General features: G+C 47.1%; 1 protein-coding gene across 9 annotated transcripts in view; it reads right to left on the bottom strand.

Moving 5' to 3' along the window:
- Positions 1-1,147: 1,147 nt before the first annotated feature.
- The window catches only part of ATG13 (autophagy related 13), a 54,592-nt gene continuing 38,671 nt past the window's right edge, over positions 1,148-17,068 (bottom strand). For 3 of the 9 annotated variants that reach the window (XM_058688821.1, XM_058688820.1, XM_058688819.1), the window contains 12 exons: positions 16,139-16,179; positions 15,276-15,372; positions 14,833-14,931; positions 13,954-14,047; positions 10,307-10,405; positions 9,224-9,334; positions 8,676-8,812; positions 7,274-7,388; positions 6,620-6,697; positions 6,302-6,418; positions 5,615-5,743; positions 1,148-3,545 (listed from right to left, as the gene is read on the bottom strand). In XM_058688821.1, coding sequence (XP_058544804.1) covers positions 3,468-3,545; positions 5,615-5,743; positions 6,302-6,418; positions 6,620-6,697; positions 7,274-7,388; positions 8,676-8,812; positions 9,224-9,334; positions 10,307-10,405; positions 13,954-14,047; positions 14,833-14,931; positions 15,276-15,372; positions 16,139-16,179 — 1,195 coding nt within the window. In that variant the 3' untranslated portion in view covers positions 1,148-3,467. The remainder of the gene's footprint in view (positions 3,546-5,614; positions 5,744-6,301; positions 6,419-6,619; positions 6,698-7,273; positions 7,389-8,675; positions 8,813-9,223; positions 9,335-10,306; positions 10,406-13,953; positions 14,048-14,832; positions 14,932-15,275; positions 15,373-16,138; positions 16,180-17,068) is intronic. The other 6 variants (XM_058688823.1, XM_058688822.1, XM_058688825.1 and 3 more) reach the window with 6 other exon arrangements.

Here is a 17,068-nt window from a genome sequence, read left to right as displayed (position 1 = left end):
TAGGACACCATCATGAGACATGGGGCAACTGAACGCTTTTAGTTTGCTTTTGGGGGGGATCCCAACTGAAGGTAAAGACACTAGGGACAGCCTTTTCACCATTTCTGATGTGGGTTCGGTGACTGTCCCAACTGGCTGCACAGTCAGGTATCATGGCGAGTATCATGTGCAGTTAACTAACAAGCTAGGGCTCTGAGGGCCCATAACCATGGCAGTGGGCAGCCTCATTCTTTTCAGCCATAGTTTGCGCTAAATTTAGAATTTTCTAACCATTTACTGCCCTGGCTTCAGCCTGAAGGGTGTAGGGAGGCAACCCACACAACAGTTGCCCAGGTCAGGCAGTTAGTCCCTTGCTTCTAGAACCATTTCTGCCTCTGCGATACTGGCTCTACCTCTCGCTCCCATCCCCCAGTGCAGTCACAAGTTAGGAGGCAGGAGCCAGCTTTACCAGGGCTGAGATGTGTGCTACAGAAGCACACAGGGGGCCAGGCAGGAATAATGTCCGCGGGGTTCTTCTACTTGTCATGGCTCCTTAGAGACCACACCAGGGCCTCGCTCAAGCTGTCAGATCGGAGCAGCTAAACAAACTTGATGGGCCCTTGACTTCCCTATATTTCATTCAACCCCTTCCCCTGTCTGGTTTGCTCAGCCACAATTCCTCCTAGATCAGCAAACAGATACCGGGCAGCTTGGGAAGCCCCACATTCCCTGTCTGCTTCTACTGGAAACATGGCGGAGACCTGCCAGCTGTTTCTCACTCTGAGCCTCCAGGCTGAGTGCTGGGCTGGGCTGGGCTGTGTAGGGGGCAAGAAAGAGCTGATAGTGATGCCATGGCCACACTTCAGATGCATGTCAACTTCATGCACGTTACCTCACTGACTATTCACAGATAAGCCCTCAAAATGGGAACAGTACAGCCAAGGAAAATGAGACTCCAAGCAGTTTCCTGACTGGCCCCAAGGTTGCACAGCTGCTCGGTGGCCAAGCCCCAAGACAAAACAGCCTGCCTGACTCCAAAGCCACTCTGCACTTCATATCTACTGCTCTTTCCCCACTTCCATGGAGGGGGCCCATCAGGGACCAGGATCCTCACAGAAGTGGGATGGGGTGGGTTATCTTTTTACAAAACTTGTAGGACAGGAGGCTGTAAAGTACAGAAAAAATTTATTGGAAATTTCTTGAATACATTTTAAAGTATAGCTCAATATTTCCAAACAAGGTGGGATGGAGGCGGGGGAGGGACTCTGTCACCTGGAGATGGGTGACGGGTCCCAGCCCTGTCCCAGGGGGTGCTGCAGGAGTCAGTCTAGGGCTCATCCCTGTCACTGTATGGGGCTGAGGGGCAAGGGCCAGCCTTGACAGTTGCTCTGCTCCTCCCAGGCTCAGCTCAGGTCTCAGCCTCCCTGCCCTTTCACTGATGGGGGTCCTAAAGGAAAGGCTGCTGCCTGCAAAGGCCAACAATTAGGAGCCAAAGAGGAAAATAGCTAACAGGCCGTTCAGTGCTCAGCCTCAGGAGGAGGACAGCGGCTGAGATATTGTGGCAGGATGGGGCTGAGGGCATGGGCAATCAATAGCTTACCAGGGCTTCACCCTTCTCAGCACTGGGGCCTTGGGAGTAAGTCTGGATTGGTTTAGCAGGCCATGGGTGCACACTGGCCCAGATAGGAGGGCCATTTGTACACCACTGCTGGGAACATTTCTTTGTGGCAGCAGAATGCATGCAACAGGGGCAGAAGGGCTCCAACTGCCTGAGACGGCATCAGAGCCCACTCCAGCCCTCAGAGCTCAGTCTTGTAGGTGGGACCAGTGTCACATGCATTTACTAACAAGCAGTTAAGGACCACCTGCTCCATTGCAGAACAGCTGCTGCCAATGAATAGCCCAGGTGGGCCAGGAGGAAAGGGGTGGGCCTTGTTTTCCTTGGCCAGGACTGCCAGTTAGGCTGGGAGAGGGACAGATGGTAGGTGGGTGAGGCTAGGCACTTGACTTACTCAAGTAACGATGCCTAAAAGGTTAAGTCAATCATATGCCTAGCTTTGGTTTCTCAACAAGGAACCAATCCAGCCAGGAAACCTCAGGGTGGTGTGCAGACCCTGGGATTAAAGAAAGGTGGTGGCCAGGCCCAGGAGGAAGGAGGAAAAGGCCCATAACCCAGCCCTGAGAAACAGGAACAAGCGCCCCCAGAAGGAGGGGCCCCTCCAGTCCTCCCCGTGGCCACAGCAGGGCACATACAATGCACTGTATGTGCATGGTACAACTCTGGCGAGTTGTACACACAGAGTTGTACACATTTAGCACCCAAGATTTCCTGGGCTGCCAGAATGGAGTCAGTTACTCTGCAGAAGCTGGGAGAGATTCAAGACTCTCACCAGGCATATGTAGGAGTCAAAGGTAAAGCCTGTCGTCAGTTCAAGTGCAGCAATTCTGGGAGGTTCTGTCGCCCCCAGCCAGCCCTATTCTTGGATCCCACCTTGTGTAAATAGGAAGTAAGACCCTCACAGCAGCAACCCAGAAGCTGAGGAACCTCCACAGGAAGAGGCCCTACTCCGGGAAGAGGCCCTCCACCTTCCCCAAGTGAAAACATCCTAACCTGAAACATATTTTCTCTATAAAATATCTGATTTCTCTGAAAGTAATAAATATTTACCATGTTTTTTAACCAAGGAGCAGCAACAGGGGGGAAAAGGAGAGAAAAAATTTTTGCTGTGACTCCCAATGACAGAATCCTGGAGACGCAAGATTCTTGTTTCCATGGAGCTGAGGAGCTGCACAGGCAGCCACCAGGGCTGCTCGACCCTCTGCTGAGGGATGGGCTAGCACAACCCTTAAGGGTGGGAATGGCTGACTTTGGAGTTCTCGCCACCTTGGGCAGGAAGCCTGTCATATTGCCAAAAGTATAGGCACAGGGGCGGAGAGAGGGAGAGAAGAAGACACCAAACCAAAAAGGGCAAAAAAAAAAAAAAAAGAAAAAAAGAAAAAAAAGAGCCTGAAGGAGGCCTTCCTTCTTCCTCCCGGTACTGTCTCCTTCCTCTTTCTGCCTCCACACCAGGCTCTGGGCCACCAGTTGGAATGTCAAGTGGTTGACAGTAACGGCAGGCGGACAAGGGGCCAGCTGCAGGGTGGACCCAGGGCAGGGGGTGGGCAGGAAGAACGGGATGACAGCCTTTGTGAAGCAGTTGCTGATGGGCGGCGTAAGCAGACGACCTCAAGGGCCCTTTTGTTAAAAAGCATCTTCCAATCTTCAAGACCAAGGGGTGAGTCCTCTCAAATGCTATCACTGGGCTTGACTGCCGCCATGAAGTCTCCAGGAGGTGCAAGAACAGAGACTTCTGGGTCCCCATGGGGGAAACCAGCCTTTCCTCCACCTGGAGCAAGATGAGGGATGGGAGCAGCTGATGAGAGGGAGGCTCTGGCTCCTGGGACCACAGGAAAAAGGGGATGCTGCTGGTACTTGAGGACACCAACTTTTACTGCAGAGTTTCTACAAAGGCATCAAATTCTCGGACATTCTTCTCGTGCACAGCCAGCTTCTCTGGTAGTGAGTCCTGTACCAGGAGGGGAGAGAAGAGCTGCTTACTCAGGTAGGGTCTTGAAGAGGCAGCTAGCCCAGGCACCTGAGCTGAAGACAGGGGTGCAGCACAGAGCTGGGCTCAGCAGTGCTGGCCGGTAGAGCAGGAGGTGCAGGACAGTGGGGCAGGCACTGGACAGAGGGCTTGTGTCCAGCAGGGTTTGTGGGGGGGTCAGGGGTTTTGGCAGAACAGTCTAGAGAATGCAAGCAGGCCACACACTAAATGAGCTAGAAAAGGACCATGCCAACAACAGGATGACACAGAGAAATAGACGTGAAGTATCTTTGGCACAGATCAGACTAACACCAGAATAAAACAGTAGGCTTAGCATGCTACAGATTGAAGCTTACAAGAGGTTTCTTCATGGCCTGAGCTGGGCACCAGAATCCTCTGGGGGCACATGAACAAGGTAGTCCCAATCAGGCTCCCAAGAGATTCTGACTCAGCAGGTCTGTGGTGAGGCCTATGAATCTGTATCTTTACATCAGTTGAGGAAGGGGTGAGTTAGAGAGTTGAGAGAAAACAGTAACAGGAGAAGAAAACAGAACCTGAGGAGTTAAGTTTAACTGCCCTCCAGTATCAAGTATTAATAAAAATTTGACCCTAATCAGGTGCTCTGTCTCCACTGATGAATTTGCATCTGAAGATCGGAATCATCACAGACAGGAGATTTCCTGGCAGGCATGAGGTGCAGTTAAAAGCTTAACATTAGGGGCGCCTGGGTGGCTCAGTTGGTTAAGCGTCTGACTTTGGCTCAGGTCATGCTCTCACGGTTCGTGAGTTTGAGACCCTCGTCGGGCTTGCTGCTGTCAACACAACACATTCCCACCTCAGGCAGAGGGACCCTGACATCTTGTGGCATTACAGTAAGCGGCTAGTTAGGTTTTAACAGGAAACATGGAGACCAGCAAAGGGGGAGTGAGAGACAGCTAGAGGGAGAGTCAGAGGCCTATCCTGGCTGGCAGCATTCCAAAAACAGTCACAAGAAGCCAGGTCAAACCAGACAGGCCAAATACAAAGAAGGCCAGAGTCCCTGGCCAAGGGAGAAAAGGTATGAAACCCTGCTCCCAAAGACATCCTCTTTCCAGGTAATAAATATTCCATCCCTGGTTAACAGCTGTAAGATTAGAGACTCAGAGGTGCCTGGGTGGCTCAGGTGGTTAAACATCTGACTCTTGATCTCAGCTCAGGTCTTGATCTCCAGGGAATGAGTTCAAGCTCTGTGTTGGGCCCTGCACTGGGCCTGAAGCCTACTTTAAAAAAAAAAAAAAAAAAAAAGCTAGAGACCCAAACCCTGGAGTGCACAGCTCTCCTTTGAACTCGCTCATTCTCACATCTGGAGAGTGTCCTCCAATAAATTCTCCACTTACACTGCTCAACCACTGTGTCTGGTCCATCTTTGAATTCTTTTTTTGCAACAAGACTAAGAGCCTCCAGCGACATCCCAGTGACTCAGTGGAGTCAGGCTCGGTGGAGGCGTCAGGGGCCAGGGGTCTCCCTAGTCCACTGGCAACAGTGGCATAGGGCACCAAGGCATGCCTCTGCCCTTCAGACACAGGAAATACACAAAGCAGAGATGTGGTAATTACAGCCAGTATCAGGACATCTGGCTAAACACAAGAACCACTAGCTGAGTCAGGAAGGAGCTCTCCGAGGAAAGGGTAAGAACACCAATACTCAGGACCTTGCGTTGAACAGCCAAATGCAAGAGCTACTGGAGCCGCTTGGCTTAGTGGCAGCAGCAAGCAGAAGACATCAGGCACCGAACGGCAGGAATGTGTAAGTAATGCTGCGCATGCACAGAAGAGGAGGAAGTCAGCGCAAGCAAGTTCAACATAATGACTGCCAGACACAATGCAAATCTCGAGTGTGATCAACAGAACATAATGATCTAAAGTGTCTCTTTCCTGTTACATAGAGGATGGGAGGTGTGGGAGTGGGGGGAGTAACACGAAGAAACTTCTAGGCTTTTGGAGCAGGAATGGCCATCAAAAGAGGAGAGGAGGTCAGAGGATGAGGTACGGCAGGGGAAGGAGTTTTCATACCAAGTCCTCAGCCATGGACTGTGCCCCGATATCTATGGAGAGGCTGCTCAGCTGAGGGGGATTTTGAAATTCACGATAGAAGGTCCCCAAATCCATCGGAAGAATGTCATCTTTAGAAAAAGCCGGTTTCTTCGAAAACAAGACAGACTCAGTTTAGCTTGCCTTAGATCACAAAGGAAAATCAGGGGAGAGAAGCTATGAATGACCCCCTTCCCTTCCAGTAATCATCAAAGAAAGGGTTCCTCCAGGCTCATCTTTGGAAGAGGAATCGTTATACCCTTCTCTTCTGGGCAGCTGAACCCTACCTCTGGTGATAACACCCCTCTCCCCTGGGAAGGTTTATGTCCCCTTCCCTTAAATTCCTTTCCTTAGCAAAAGGCCATCCAATCAGGCAGGAATAGGACCTACAGGGATACACCTGGCAAATACCCATTTAGAGTTGAATTTCAACCAATAACATGGCACAAAACGCCTTCTTGTTCATGGACCTTCAAATGTGTCCCCAAGCAGGATATGAGGGCAGGTTCCCCATATGAACTGCACAGCCAAGTGCCCACCTGTCCCATCCCCACTGTCTATACCAGGCCATCTGATCCTTGTGAAGGATGTCCTGTCCAAGGGCCCTGGATGCTTCTAGGTTTATCTACCCTAGGGCAGCAAAGGTCAAGAAAGGTGATGGTAACTTACGAAGTCGATCATAACAAAGTCATCGTGGGTATTGCCACTGCTACCCCCACTGGAGCCATCAGAGTGCAGGCTGCCCTGGAGAGGAGATTCAGTCTCTGGGGAATCTGGAGGATTCACCTGTTTCAGAATAAGGTGGAGGTAGGGGGCTGGTTCCATGCACAGGTGCAAGTTGTTGTTAATAATCAAGGGTTTTGTAAGAGACCCAACAATGGCTGAAAATGTGTTAAGACCAAGAGCATGGCTGGCTGATGGAGGAACAGTAACTCGCCCAGGAAGATGATAAGCACAACACCATCTTACCATCAAAGGGGGACTCACCATGGGATCGGCATCCTCCAACTCCAAATTCTTGGGAGCAAACATGGCAAAGGGTATGTCCAAACTGGTCAGGGTCACCTGAAGAGACAGAAACGTTACTGCCCATCCCTGCCCCAGCCTACAGGCTTCCTCAGAGGCGGCCAGAAGCCTGCACGTTCAGTAGATTAGCACACCCACGCTGACCATGCTGATCTCAGGTTCCTGTCGGAGAACCCCAAATCTCCTCCGCCTCCCACCATACACCCACAGCACAAACAGGGGTAGGATTCCCCAAGACCCCGGGAAGCAACTTTGAAAGCCTGACCCACAGTGACTCAGTAACAGCCAACGGTTGTGCACTGGCAGAGCTGGGGAGGAACTTCCTATTTTGAGTAAGGCTGAGGCACGGACACTTCAGTGCAATGTGTCTGTACCAAATGGTGCCTAGTCTCCTTCTCCTTTGGGAGGCTTAAAAGATCACAGAACAACAGTCTGAACTTCTCCTGGAGGGGTGTCACAGGTTATTAACCCTCTTCACAAAAAATTCACACATACACACACACACACACACACACACACACACACACAATTTTAGGGGTCACACAGACCCCAGATTAAGAGCCCTGCCCCTAAGGGCTCAGACATTCTCACAGGTGGCAGTGCCAGAAAAATCACCTGGTTGATGGGCTTGTTGACAAAAGCCCCCACTTTTCGGACAAAGATGGTTTCCAAGACATCATGGGGGGAAGCCCGGCCCTCACTGCTGTTTGATACAGTTTCAGTATCCTCACTGGAGAAGAAAGATAGTGTTGTTACTCTGGCACAGCAGAGCCTACTTGGCTCCCCATAAACCCACCGCCCAGCATAGGACTGGCCACTGGCCCACCAACATGGGAAATGGCAAGGAGCTCAAGGTGAGGAGGAGAACTGTGCAGTCTAAGCGGACTCTTGGACACCAGCCAGCAAGGAAGACCAGCACTGAGCAAAGGCCTGAGCTTTGATGACCAACATTAAGAACCCCTCACCTTACAGAGATAGGTTCCTCTATCTCTAGCTATCCCAGACATGCCCCAGGAATCAAGGCTCAGAAAACTAGAGTGTAAAATGACTACCAGGATCTTCCTCTGATTATCTGACAGGGGGAGGGATAAAAGGATGGAAGTTTGGGAAACCAGGAATGAAAGTATTTTTCCTGATGGTGGCACAAAAATATCTTCTCAAATAATTTCCCTCCCACTGCTCCACTGTGGGAATGAAAAATATTTTTTCTATTATCCCAAAGTTCATTTAGGATGCAGTGGGGCAATCCACATCATCATCTCTGGGGCCTTGTGGTCAAGAGAGGGCAGGGCAGGACAGCCTCATCTTCCCACGGGAGAGCTCGGAGTATAGGAACAAGGAGCTCAGCTTGCGCCCAGCCATTTTGTGAGCTAAGCGCTCTTTGGCAAATTACTTAACCCTCTGAGATCCTCTCATCTTTGAAACAGCAGTGACAGTGGTGATTTGTGCAGAGTGGGATTATGAAAACTTTCATGTTCTACCTAACCAGTCTCCTTAATTTGAAATCTACAGAATTAATCACTTCTGTGATCAGAAAAGACAAACATTTTAAGAAAATTTTAATGAGGAAAGCAGTTATTTCTAAAGAATCTCCAGGAGATACTAACATAGCAGACAGAAAAAAAAAAAAAAAAATCAATCCTAACTACCACCATAGATACAGTATGGCCCCAAACGTCAGGATTATAGCAAACACCCTGCTCTGGTCCTCAGGAAACACTGAAGGTGGACCCCAAGGGAATAAATCTTGGGGTAAAATAAAAAACATATCTGAAAGGTCCCTTCAGTGGATGAAGGTGCTAAGAACTAGGCCCCTGTTGTTGGCTGTAACAGCAAACCCAGGGCAGCTTCCTTACATACCAGCTGCAATATGTTGAGAACTTTAAGAGTTCCACATTTGGGGCATAAATGTCAAGCCCGAGGCAATGGTGAAAGCTACTCTTTACTGACAACGGATAAGCACGTGTGTTGGGGGGATGGGCCCCTACTGACCCGAGCAATCAACGCGTGAACCCACCTGCTGGAAGGTGTGGCAGCACAGCGGGCCCCATCAGAAGGGGTGTAGGTCGCCAATCTCTCCTGGTCGGCCTGAGCACCGTGTGCAGGCTGGTTGGGAGCGAGGGGTACCCCACCTTCCTTCCCAGGAACCATGAGCTTTGGGGGGAAATGGAAAAATACCGCGAATAATGGCAGTGTCAGGCAGAAGGGGATCCAGTCCTAGCATCATGGTAGCTGCTTTTGAGCTTTTCCACCACCAATGCTGCCACCAAGTGGGCAGGAAACCTTGGATCTGTGTCCTCTCTGGGACTCCACTAAAGGGAGACATGCATGGTAAGGAGTACAGAGGAAAGGAAAGAGAGGGAGAAAACACTAGAAGCCCTTCTTTCCTTTCGGAACTCTCGGAGGCCCTTCGTCTCGGAGTCACCTCTGGTCCTCTAAAGTTACAGAAGAGCTTTGCTTCAGAGCACTTAGAATGACACTGGGGTCTCAAGAGGCCCCTCAACTGCCTCAGGGCAGGGGAGGTAGCACAGGAACCCCCAGGGTCTTCCCCATCTTGAAAAATACCTGGTGAGGGTGTGTGGCGTTTAAGCCAGCAGCAAACACTACTGGGTAAGCCAGGTCAGCTGATCCAACGCCCAGGGCAGCAGGCTGATAGGAAAGGCGAGAGCTTGAGAGCTAAGCAAGAGAAAAAACAAAGAGGGGCAGAGGAAAGGAGAAGGAAAAACGAGGCAATCCTAGAGTATGACTAATGATGAAGATCGTGGAGAAGTAAGGAATAGATCCCAGCCCACATCCTCACAGTGCAGGGGGCCTGACATAAGGGTTAAAGATAGACCAGGCCATCACTTTTTAGCTAAGAAAACAGACTTGTTTGCAGTGGGATTGAGATTCCCGGGCCTGCAGCCTTCCAAAGGCCTCAAATGAGTTCCCTGCTCCCTTTTCCCAGGGACTCAGCTGTTTAGTAGGTTTCCGGCCCAGCAGATTGTGGAATATGAGCCCAGGCAGAACCTGCAGCCAGTCATTGGTTTCTCCCAGGTCATTCTATTTTCTCCTTTGTCCTTGAGGTCCCTTTGAAACAGAAGGCATCTTCTCTAATCATACCCTCTATCACCCCTCGGAATGGGAGGGTTCCTATTTATATTGAAAAAGAAAGAATGACACTCTTGGACTGTTTATTTGGAAATAAGATATAAATAACTCCATGTATTTTTTACATCAATGGCAGAGGATGGGCAAACGAGAAATCCTATTTTGGGCTGCTGTGCTATGGCTGCGTCCTGTTAAGAATCAATTACCAAGCCTCAAATAACCCCCAGAACACTTGGGGACTTTTACATAACTATACCCTGTACTTTATTTATAATTTTTAAATAAAAAGATGCCGAGGCACCTGGGTAGCTCAGTCGGTTAAGCATCCGACGTTGGCTCAGGTCATGATCTCACGATTTGTGAGTTCAGGCCCCGTGTCAGGCTCTGTGCTGACAGCTCAGAGCCTGGAGCCTGCTTCAGATTCTGTGTCTCCCTCTCTCTCTCTGTCCCTCCCCCGCTCGCGCTCACTCTCTCTGTCAAAAATAAATACACATTAAAAAATTTTTCAAATAAAAAGATGCCATCTGCTTATATCCCCTTCTCCCAGTATGGACTCACTTGATGGGAAAAGGCCAGTCCTGCCATGGGGACCCTCAGAGTGTCCGTCACCACAGGAGTAGGGGTCTGAAAATGTGCCTTTGTGACAGTAAACACACACTGTGCACAGATACACACAGAGACAGGAGAAACAAAAAGAAAAAAGAAAAGGGACTTGAGAAAGAAGTGAAAAAAACTCCGGAAGGGGCGGCAGCAACAGGGGCTGAAATGCACACTGGAAGTCAGGAATGAAGTGGGGAGAAAGCTGCATGGATGCCTTCCTAAAAGGGCAGCCTGGAAGGGTCTGAAGAAGAGACATTTGTCCCAAGGGGCTCCACTGCATGCTTGTCTCCTTGATGAGCAGGTAGAAAACAAAGTTGAGTCAAGCTGGTTTGACTTGGCAAAACAGGGAAACCTGCACCAAGCATTAGTGTGTCCTTAGTCAAAAGCAGGTGGAAGGGTGTTAGAGAGTGGTCTCCAGCAGGAAGGGCCCAAGAGCAGGTGCAAGGCATGCTGAGGATGAATGAAGATGTTGAGGTTATAATGCTAGACTGAAGGCCTTTTGCTGGGGACCCAGGATCTGCAGGGGCAGGTTGAAACAACTGACATTTGTTGGCTGGAACTTGAAGATGCTCAGGTACCCACCTGCATACTTTACTATACCATCCCAGGCAGGATAAAGGGGTGTGTACAGGTGTTGGCGTGTGTGTGTGTGTGTGTGTGTGTGTGTGTGTTTTACAGCCCCAGATGGTGAAGGACAACTTGATGCAGTAAAAGCTGGAGCACTTTCAAAACTCTTAGATTTCAAAGCTAATTATGATTATTTCGGGTCTTGCTGTTCCATGTCTTACCAATTAGCTAGTCAGTGCTTAGAACTGGAGGTTGGACCTGAAATCACAGTAGCAGGTTCAGGGTCACAACTATTTCTTGACTCAACTCTGTGCCCACATGACACAATGGTCCTTATTTTGTGGGGAAAACAAACACCACATTAACATGCATTTACTGGACTCTAGCAAAAAGCTAGAAGTTGTTGAACAATGACGCAATTCCCTAGGCTAAATCAAGGAAGAAACCATTTCAACACTTACAGGAATGAGACCTGCTGGCAAAGGATTTTCTCTCTCTGTTCTACCATTAAGGTTCAAAATGAATACTGCTGCACCAAACCGTACCAGCCTTGACTAGAGGTACTCAACGGGTAGTGACAGGGCTCACCCATGGGATGCTCAGTGTTGATAAGAACTTGGCATGATCTACTTTCAAACTGTGACAAGACACAGCAGGCAACTGATACCATGAGAAAGATAGGCTCCTCTTACGTAGGTCAACCAACCGTGCAAACACGAGATCAGGAACTACTTAACTTCCCCTTACTTTTGGGGTCGGGTCAAATTTCCACTGTATCCAAGAAAGACAAACTGATTTGTTAAGACCCAACCTCACCATCTTATCTCCCAAGTCACAATTTCATTTACTGTTTATGAATTTATCACTTGTACAATAAAACTTCAATGAACACCAAACTTGACATATTCACATTTTGATTATCTAAAAAATAATCTACTTCCATTAATGTGCTCTAGTGGGCCTTCCCCTCTTTTGTGGTCTGTATTGCTCTATGTCAGTAAGTGTTCCAGAAGCTACCCTCTCCCAGAGCAAAGGTGACACTCATGCCTACATACATTTATGGGGGAGGGGGAAGGGAGTAACAGTTCTCACCCCCCCCCCCCAAACTTAACTGTCTAGGCAGCTTTACAAGAACCTCCTTAGCTCTAAATTGGAACAGCAGAAATAGTAGTGAGCCATGGATTTCATAATTTCCTTTACAAAGGACATTAATCTAGCTTTTGTGTCTAACTTCTGCTTTTGAAACAGATCAGAACCATAATTTTAATCCAGTATCTCCTAAAAACTTAGAATGAAATAAATTTAAATATTTTCTTTCTTTTTTTATTTTTCTTGAGAGAGAGAGAGAGAGGGCGAGCAGAGGAGGGGCAGAGGGAGAGACAGAATCTTAAGCAGGTTCCACACCTAGCGCTTCTAAATATTTTAATTAAAAAACACAGGGGGTCCCTGAGTGGCTCAGTCAGTTAAGCGTCTGACTTCAGTTCAGGTCACTATCTCACGGTTTCTGAGTTCAAGCTTCACATCAGGCTATGTGCTGTCAGCACGGAGCCTACTTTGAATCCTCTGTCTCCCTCTCTCTGCCCCTCCCTGGCTCACATGCTCGCTCTCTCTCTCTCTCAAAAATAAATACACATTAAAAAAAGAATGGTTTCCAAAAAAACCCACAGAAAATAAAAATTTATGTATGGGTAGTGAATTAATTTGTTGGGCTTCCCAAATAAAATGGTGAAAGGCAGAGGTGCCTGGGTGGCTTAGTCAGTTGAGTGTCCAACTCTTGATTTCAGTTCAGGTCATGATCTCACGGTTATGGGATCAAGCTATGCATGAGCACTCCATGCTCAGCATGGAGACTGCTTGAGATTTTCTTTCTCTCCCTCTGCGCCTCTCCCCCACTTGTGTGCTCTCTCTCTAAGAAAACAAACAAACAAACAAAACCCTAAAAATATCAATCAATAAAGTGTAAAATAAAAAAATGGTGGAAGGGGATAATCTGGGACTAATTCAGAGGAACACAGAACTGAATTAGGTCTAGAAGTAAGTGTCTAACGTGAGAGTCAGAGAGGAGAGGAGTGACAGAGACGAAGAGAAGGCAGACCAGCTAGTTGCAAAGCCATGAGGTGGGAGATGGAGGAGTCGGGGTGGAAGGGAAGAAACACACCCTGAAGTTCAGTCATCAGGCAACAAACAACTTCTTGGCTGAAGTCGACTTGTACCACATACATTATACAACAAGGCCACACAGGCATGTCCACTTGGGAAGCTGTGAACACTGGAGCCTGTGTTTCACTGAAACTGGGTTTGACTCAAGTGGAAAAGTTAATGGTTAAAAATGTTCACATAGGGGGCACCTGGGTAGCTCAGTCTGTTAAGTGTCCGACTCTTGATCTCGGCTCAGGTCATGATTTCACGGTTTGTGAGATCAGGCCCCACACTGGGCTCTGCACTGACATGGAAGAAGACCCTGCTTGGGATTCTCTTTCTTCCTCTCTCTCTGCCCCTCCACCGTGCTCATGCTCTTTCTCTCAAAAAAATAAACATTTAACAACAACACCACAAATGTACAGATAAAGAATGCAGATAGCCAGAAATTTGTGTCAACCGTTGCAAAAACTGACCTGCTGGCTTCTTACTGGCATTTTATGCTAAATAATTATTGGCTTTTTCTGTGCTCTTTCCATTATTAGGAACCATATTTACCACTTCAAAAGTGAACTGGCTACCAAATCAACAAGTGTAGGGTAGAATATCTCTCTGGTATTGGAGTGCATTTGGAATCCTGTGACTAATTTTCTAAGGAATTTTAAGATGTCTCCGGGAAAGTAAAGGTTATGTGTAATCTTGCAGATTATGAATGGTTATAGATCAGAAACACTGAAATATTACCTGCTGGATAAGAAGGCTCTTCCTCACCTCTCAAAGTAATCCTCTAGAAACAATCACCACCACCACCAAAAGAGACTGTATCTAAATTCCGACACCATTTCATAAGGCCCATATATGTACCAACTACAGCTACCCCAGAACCTGTTTCCCCCTACCTGGGAAGGAGGGGAGGTGGAGAAAGAGGTGGTACACACTTCTTGAGAATCTTCCACAGAAGGATATGTTCCTCCAGTGTCCTCACCAGAAGTTCTATGACGGGGGAAATAAATCATGAATTTTATTGTGATGGCAGTTGATTTTGGAAAGGATACAAAGGGAGGTTAGATATGGATGCAATAGTGACAAGAACTGTTTCAGGCGGAGCTCACTCTGGCAAGAGAGACCATAATGTTGAGTCCTTGATAATTTCAAATATTTAGAGGTTGACCAAGCTTTTTATTTTTAACCCAAACACCTTACCTGACATATCATTTGAGAATATTTTCTTAAGCCTGACCAGTGTGGGGCCAAAGAATTGTTAGCAACAAAGATGCAGTGAAACAAAAGTCTAGACTCAAAAGACAAACTTATCCAACTTCAAGAGTCCTTCACATAAAGGCAGTATCCTTCCTGATACACATCTGTTCCAAGCTCTATAGAATTCTGTTTTCTGGGATGTAGGCCTGAAGAATTTGATTCTAATGTATAACTGAACTGTGCCAATGATGACCAGAAAACCATTTAATTTGTGAAGGACATTCTGTTAATTACTACCACTTTTGTAGTCTCTAAGGAAAATCAAATTGAAAGCCAAATCACTGCCATCAAAATCCAAAATGTCCAAGAATTTTTCTGAGATAGTCTGTATATTCCAAGTCTTGATGTGCCTTACAGGTAGCAGCAAGAAGGTAAGCTAACTGCTCCATTTCTCTCCATGTGGGGTTTCCATCACTGCCTCTGCCCACTAATGAATGCTGATGAAGGTGTGCTATGTACCTGTAAGATGAATACTTCTCCCTAGCTGCAGTTTGGGAAAGTACCTTTCACATTCTCACCTGTAATTGCAGGGGTGCATGGGTGAGGAGCTGGGATACGGACGGTCCACAAAGTGATCAATGATAATCCCCATGATAGGTGGGGTCCTCTCAAATTGCCTGTAATGCAATAAGGAGATCACAATATTTGTTAGAATGCCTTGCCAGCCCCCCTGAAGTTTTCAGAGGACCCCTCACCTTATAGCTATAGGTAGGAACCATCAGAGCCTTACCTATTGTATCCCTAAATATAAACCACAACTCTACGTTAGTGGCTCTGACACGCTCAGATTCTCCAATCAGGAACCTGGGCTCTCTCTCGATTTTATTCTTCAGAAGGGGACTGATTTCAGCAATGGCAAAGCTGAACTGTAGGCTTAGCCATGGAGTTTGGGGGAAAAACAAACTTTAATATCTTTAACATCTTTGGAAGACTCCTTTGGGTTCCAAGGCTCTTTCCTCACCTGGTAGACATAAATGCCAAGTTAATTCTGTAAGCACAAGAAAGAGTGATGGTGCCCACAGGGGTGCCTACTGTCCCAACACGCACTGTCTGGAAACCTAGGAGAAGAAAGAAATAATTAGCTTTTCGCCACAGAATACTGACACTGTCCCCAGTCTGTCTTTCCCTGAATCATTCAGCCTATCATACAATCTCTGGCATTATCTACTTAGTATCATGAGTGCAGCTGCCTCAATTTCTCATATATATATTTTTTTCTTTTGATTTATGTTGACCTAATATTGGAAGGGAAAACAGCATTCTATTTACAGATAAACCTACCTTCAAAGAGACAAAACAACTGTTTGTCCTAAAGTTTGAGCAAATCCCAACCAACCTGGCCCAAATATGTCATGTGCCCAGTGAGACAGTAAAGGGCCCTCAGGGTTTGTCACACAAACACCTTAGTTTACGTAGGTGCAGAAGTAACTGCACTTCTATTCATGTTCCTATCCAGAACTAAGTACAGAAAAGAGGTGGAGACTTGCAGGCAATACTTCCAACAAAGCTTTCTGGTTTTCTTGGTTTCATTTCCAGTTTTTCAAAATTGCTTATGCTCATCAGAAACATTTAACATGCTTATAGAAAATTAGGAAAACAGACAATAGTATAAAGAGTATGAAAGAATACTGAGTTACTAGAACTTGGGGGAAAATCATTCATTCATTCCCTGGCAACTCTTTGGACTACTTACATGTTTTTTCCTTACTCATATCACACATACTAAAATCACAAGCTATGTATTATTACAGGCAGCATCCAAACCCATATCTGAAGTCAGAAGGGCTCTGAACACTACAAGTGTTTTTCACCCTTGATACATACCTTCTCCTAAACCATTCAGCTGAACTTCCCCAAAATATATCCTTAGGAAAGAAAGAAAAGGAAATGATTCTTTATTCTAAGGGCCTCTATAGCCCGAACACCTAGAAACAAAACAAACAGAACAAACCCTCCCTTTCTTATTTTCACGAACACCTCTCTTAATGGAGCAATAATATTACTGTTTCAATAAAGCTGCAGGCATAGGAATGTAAACGGACAGAACTGGTTAAGAAATGAGGAAAATAGGGGCGCCTGGGTGTCTCAGTCAGTTAAGCATTTGACTTCAGCTCAGGTCATGATCTCACAGCTCCGCTTGTGGGTTCAAGCCCCGTGTTGGGCTCTGTGCTGACAGCTCAGAGCTTGGATCCTTCTTCAGATTCTCTGTCTCCGTCTCTCTCTGCCCCCTCTCCTGCTTGTGCTCTGTCTCTCTCTCAAAAATAAATAAATATTAAAAAAAAAAAAGAAATGAGGAAAATAATAAATTGAGTCTGCAATTTCAGTTTCTTCTTCCTGTTCCTGCAATGTACTTTTTAAAAAATTTTAAAGTGTTGGGGCGCCTGGGTGGCTCAGTTGGTTGAGTGTCCGACTTCCACTAGGGTCATGATCTCACCGTTCATGAGTTCGAGCTCCGCATCAGGCTCTGAGCTAAGAGCTCAGAGCCTGGAGCCTGCTTCGTATTCTGTGTCTCCCTCTCTCTCTGCTCCTCCCCTGCTCACACGCTGTTTCTCTCTCAAAAATAAATAAAGATTAAAAAAAATTTTTTTTTTAATTTTGAAGTGTTTATTTTATTTTTGAGAGAGTGACAGAGCATGAGCAGAGATCTCACTCACAGATGTGAGATCATGACCTGAGCTGAAGTCGGATGCTTAACCAACTGAGCCACCCAGGCTCCCTTCCTGCCATGTATTTTTAAAGTATAACTACTGGGAA

The sequence above is a fragment of the Neofelis nebulosa genome, chromosome 10, assembly GCF_028018385.1.
Source record: "Neofelis nebulosa isolate mNeoNeb1 chromosome 10, mNeoNeb1.pri, whole genome shotgun sequence".
In the NCBI taxonomy this organism is placed as follows: Eukaryota; Metazoa; Chordata; class Mammalia; order Carnivora; family Felidae; genus Neofelis; species Neofelis nebulosa.
The sequence above is the reverse complement of the archived record's forward strand: the minus strand, read 5'-3'. Positions and strand labels throughout refer to the sequence as shown.